Genomic DNA, 3,937 nt, shown 5'->3' with positions numbered 1-3,937 from the left:
TGAGATTATATAAAGCAATGCAGTGGTGATGCTGGAAACTTATATTCCTTGCATTTAGCTAAACCTATTAGCACTGCAAACCTTAAATAAAACCTATGTGAATACATCTGTACTCAGTTACCACTTCTCTGGGCCAAATGAGCACAGCTGGAGAAAGAAGGAGGATGCTCTAGACACAGGGTGCGGTGTGGGAAAAGGGAAACAGAGGACACAGGAAGGAGCTCTTTAGCTGGTAAACATACCACATGCAGCAGGAAGTCATTCAGGCCTGTGAGGTTATCTCTGTCTCCCACAAAACACAGCCAACCTCTCCTCGTTTCATAATACAAGCAAGCAGGCTGCGTGGGTTGGTGTTTGAGATGGAGGGGAATGGAAAGGGGTGTTCAATGGCTGTGCAGCCACATCTCCTTCTGGGAAAGCATCAGGCTGATAAGTTTCCTGAGTAAACACACAGAACTGTACCTGGATGCTACATTAGCCCTGCTCACCCCTCCCAGCCCTTAAACCTGCATTCCAACCTCTAGCTATAAAGAGGGAATGACAATTCCATTATTTCAAAGACATTTATTAAACAAAATTCAGGATTATTGCTCAGCACTTCCACAGGCTTCAGAAAATGAACAGTCACCAACTGCTCTGCAGATTCCTGTGTGTAAGGACAGCTGTGAGACAATCAGCCCTGTTTCGTAGCGTTTTGCCACCAAAATGCACATTCACCCTGCACTGCTAAGTCAAGCAGTATTATACAAAAACAGTCAGAAAAAAAGTTTTGGTATTTTCCCTTGAGGATTCCTACCCCCGACAAAAGAGCTCTTCTGCAGGGAGCAGAGGGCATCTTCAAATCACTCTCAATTGCAAAAAGTCTTGCAAGAACATAAAGGCCAATTGACATTTGTCTCCCCCTATGAGGCAGAAGGCACCAGCTGGGGCACACTGCACCCTTCCCCAGGACCAGGGCTGCAGGCAGTGTCCCACAGACAGTTCAGTTCTAATAGCAAATGCCACCAGGAAGGCATTCAGTGAGGACACACCCAGGATTCTGGACAAGGGGGGGATTATCCTGCCCAGCACAGGCACCCCAGAACTGGTGCACAGTGACTTCAGCCATTCAGCCACCCCATAACCACGAGGTGCAGCCACCTGGGACTCGATCTTGCCAACTCTGGGGCAAGAACCCAGAAGAAGTCCTAAGGCTTGAGACTGCTTACAAACAGTTCCAACTCGAAGCTGCTCATTTGTGCCTCCCATGGCCTTCCTGCTGTAATGTTTTTGTCTCAGGTATAAAATTGGGTTCAATTGCATGGAAAGTAAGAATCTTGCTCAACAGCTATCAAACTACAGAGATGAAAACACATAGAATCACTTGTCCTAAAATGAAATACAAGCTGTTCTAGCAGCAGATACAGAAGTCATTCAATCAGAGGCCCTCAAATACTCTGAGCACATTTATCTCAGAGTCAACAGCAGTGTACGTGGGAAGGGCTGAATGCATTTGGAGCAAAAAACCGATGAGGTCTTCTGCTGAGGTCTTCATCAGACAACATGGGGAACTTCAAAGCTGCAGAAGTTTCAGGGATTAACTGGGGCACTGGCAGGGAGCGACCAGCCTTCATGGACTTCCACCAGCTGCAGCAGGTCAGAGCTCCTCTAATCATCTCTTCCTCCAAGGTTAATCAAGGGCTTGTGCCGACCAGGAGGACCTACAGTTCTCTCTGCCCAGAAGAAATGTGATAGAAGACTCGCCTAGAGGATGAGCTCATTGCATATCGAGTCTGATGATTGAAACATCCCAGCAAAGTGGTGTATGACAGGACGTGGCCTGCCCAGCCACAGTGCCCACCCAACCAGGGAGTTAGAAAAGAACCCAGGATGAGCAAAGTCCCATCACAGCAAACTATATATGGGGCTGTGGGGTGGCCACCAATCTATAGATAGGACAGATGCAGGGAATGCAGCAGCACGCAACACGGGATCAGATTGAGGTCTGCACGCCTTCTCTTTCAGAATAGAAAAGAAGGAGCAGGACCCAGCAAAGATTTTCAGTAAGCTGTGCCAGTACGCACAGCCAGGCACAAGCACATCCCTGAGATATAACAAAGCCATGAGGTACACTGGAGTTGGATCACATGTGAGCTCCAGAGTGTGGGGAAAAGCCCAGCAGTACTGCACCACAGCAGCACAGGCTGGGTAAGGCCCAGGGCTGTGCCTGCCGGTGTAGGCTACAGCCTGCTGCCCTCGGCATGCTCAGTGGAGGTTTCCTCCTCTGTTCACCCTTCCAGAGAGCCACGTGCCTCCGGCAGCCAGCCCTAGTCCGTGCCTGCCATGCTGCTCATGCAACGTAAGGCACCATGTCCTTTTCAAACTTCATTAGGCTCCCTTTTCTTCCAGTCTAATTGGCAAAGCTGATTATGCAATGGCAGAGCATACCCTTTGCACCTAAATCTTCCCTGCCCCGTTTCGGGGGTGCGTTATGCTGTTGATGTGGAGCCCGCTGATCCCATTGAGGAAGAAGAGGAAGGCGGCAATGAACTCACACCAGTACGTCAGTGTGAAGCCTGTGAAGGTGAGATGATCCTTCATGAGGATCAGGAAGCTCAGAACCCCAGTGGCTGACAGTAGAAACGAGACGAGGATGAGCACTGAGCCCATGGACCACTTCCTTCTTGAGCTAGCATCTTCGCAGACTTGGGAGACCATGAGGAGCTCCAGGCCGAAGATAGCCACGGCCACTGCGGAGGACACCGTGCTGCGGATGAGGATCATGCCCACATTGAGTCCTTCCACATGGGCCAGGCGCAGATCAGTGACACACCGTGGGGTGCTGTCATTGCCGATGGCACAGAAGTGCCACAGGCCAAAGAGCTCTCCCTTCGTCAAGAGCCAGCGGCCGTCACAGACAGAGATGGATGAGAGGACCACAGCGATGGCCAAGCACAGGATGATCAGGCTCCGGATGAAGGTCTCAAAGAAAGCTTTCTGGGGCCTCCTGTGTGCCAGCAGCCTCTGTGCCTGAGGGGGAGGAAGGGAAGGAGCAAAATGAGAGTTATGAGAGCTGCGTTAAGCTGAAATGAGGCCAGACGGATGAAGTTCGGGGATTTATAGGAACGATGCCAGTGGTCAAAGTGCCATAGGTTGGCCACACCATGCCACAACGTAGTGACAGGTTGCACCTAAGGCATAAGAAGGCGACACTGCCCTTCAGGCTCCCTGGCATCATCAGGGGTGCTTGCATGCCAGGACCCAGCTTTGCATGGCTTGTCCCACACTGAGCTGCCTCCCTAGGACTGGGTGAGCAAAGAGCCCCCAGGAGGACAGAGGATGATGGCTGGGAGCTGGCAGCTCTAAGCCTGCCTCTGCACCCCCGGGTTTGGGACCCTGCTCTAGAACACTGCACACCGAATCCCACCAAGGGTGTCCACGGTGCCGCTGAAGATCCCAAGCAGCCCCACCAACGGGAACCAGTACCGAGAACGGGGAAACCCGAGAAGTCCGCCCGGAGCAAGAGCCCCCCGTCGGGGCAACGAGTACCGCACCCTGCCGGCCCCTCCCGCCTTCCCCCCGCCCAGCCGTACCTGCGCCCCGATGGCCGTCATGCTGCCGGCACAGCTCGCCTCCAAGTCGCTGGGGCGGGCTGCGGCCGCGGCTCTTTATGGCCCCGGGGGCGGTGGGCTGCCCGCCCGCTCCGCCACGCCCGCGGGGCCGGGGCGCCCTCCGGGCCCTCCCGCGGCTGAGTCAGCGAGGCAGCGGCGGGCGGAGCTCAGCTCAGCTCTCCGGGACCTCGGATCCGGGCTGTGCCCCGCGTCCCCGCTCGGAGAGCCTCTCCACGCGCAACCTGGGGCTGTGCTCACTCTTATCGGATCCCGGTGCTCTTCTCGTTACCTGTCTCCACCTGTACTGTCAGCAAAAAGGCTCTGCTCGTAAAGTTTTATGCCCCGGT

At 53.8% G+C, this 3,937-nt stretch overlaps 1 protein-coding gene across 1 annotated transcript; it reads right to left on the bottom strand.

Moving 5' to 3' along the window:
• Positions 1-549: 549 nt before the first annotated feature.
• On the bottom strand, positions 550-3,639 carry TMEM37 (transmembrane protein 37). The gene is made up of 2 exons (XM_052675836.1): positions 3,573-3,639; positions 550-3,009 (listed from the first exon to the last, which is right to left on the bottom strand). Exons 1-2 carry the CDS (start codon positions 3,591-3,593, stop codon positions 2,437-2,439), a joined length of 594 nt encoding a protein of 197 aa, XP_052531796.1. The 5' UTR covers positions 3,594-3,639; the 3' UTR covers positions 550-2,436.
• Positions 3,640-3,937: the final 298 nt, after the last annotated feature.

Source organism: Tympanuchus pallidicinctus, unplaced genomic scaffold, assembly GCF_026119805.1.
Source record: "Tympanuchus pallidicinctus isolate F22 unplaced genomic scaffold, pur_lepc_1.0 scaffold15, whole genome shotgun sequence".
NCBI classification, from domain to species: domain Eukaryota; kingdom Metazoa; phylum Chordata; class Aves; order Galliformes; family Phasianidae; genus Tympanuchus; species Tympanuchus pallidicinctus.
This window is presented reverse-complemented; position numbering and strand designations above follow the sequence as displayed.

Excerpts from the sequence above, each read along its gene's own strand:
- TMEM37 (XM_052675836.1), bottom strand. The coding sequence starts at position 3,593 with ATGACGGCCATCGGGGCGCAG. Across the intron at positions 3,010-3,572 it reads TGACGGCCATCGGGGCGCAG|GCACAGAGGCTGCTGGCACA; the intron begins GTACGGCTGGGC and ends CCTCCCCCTCAG.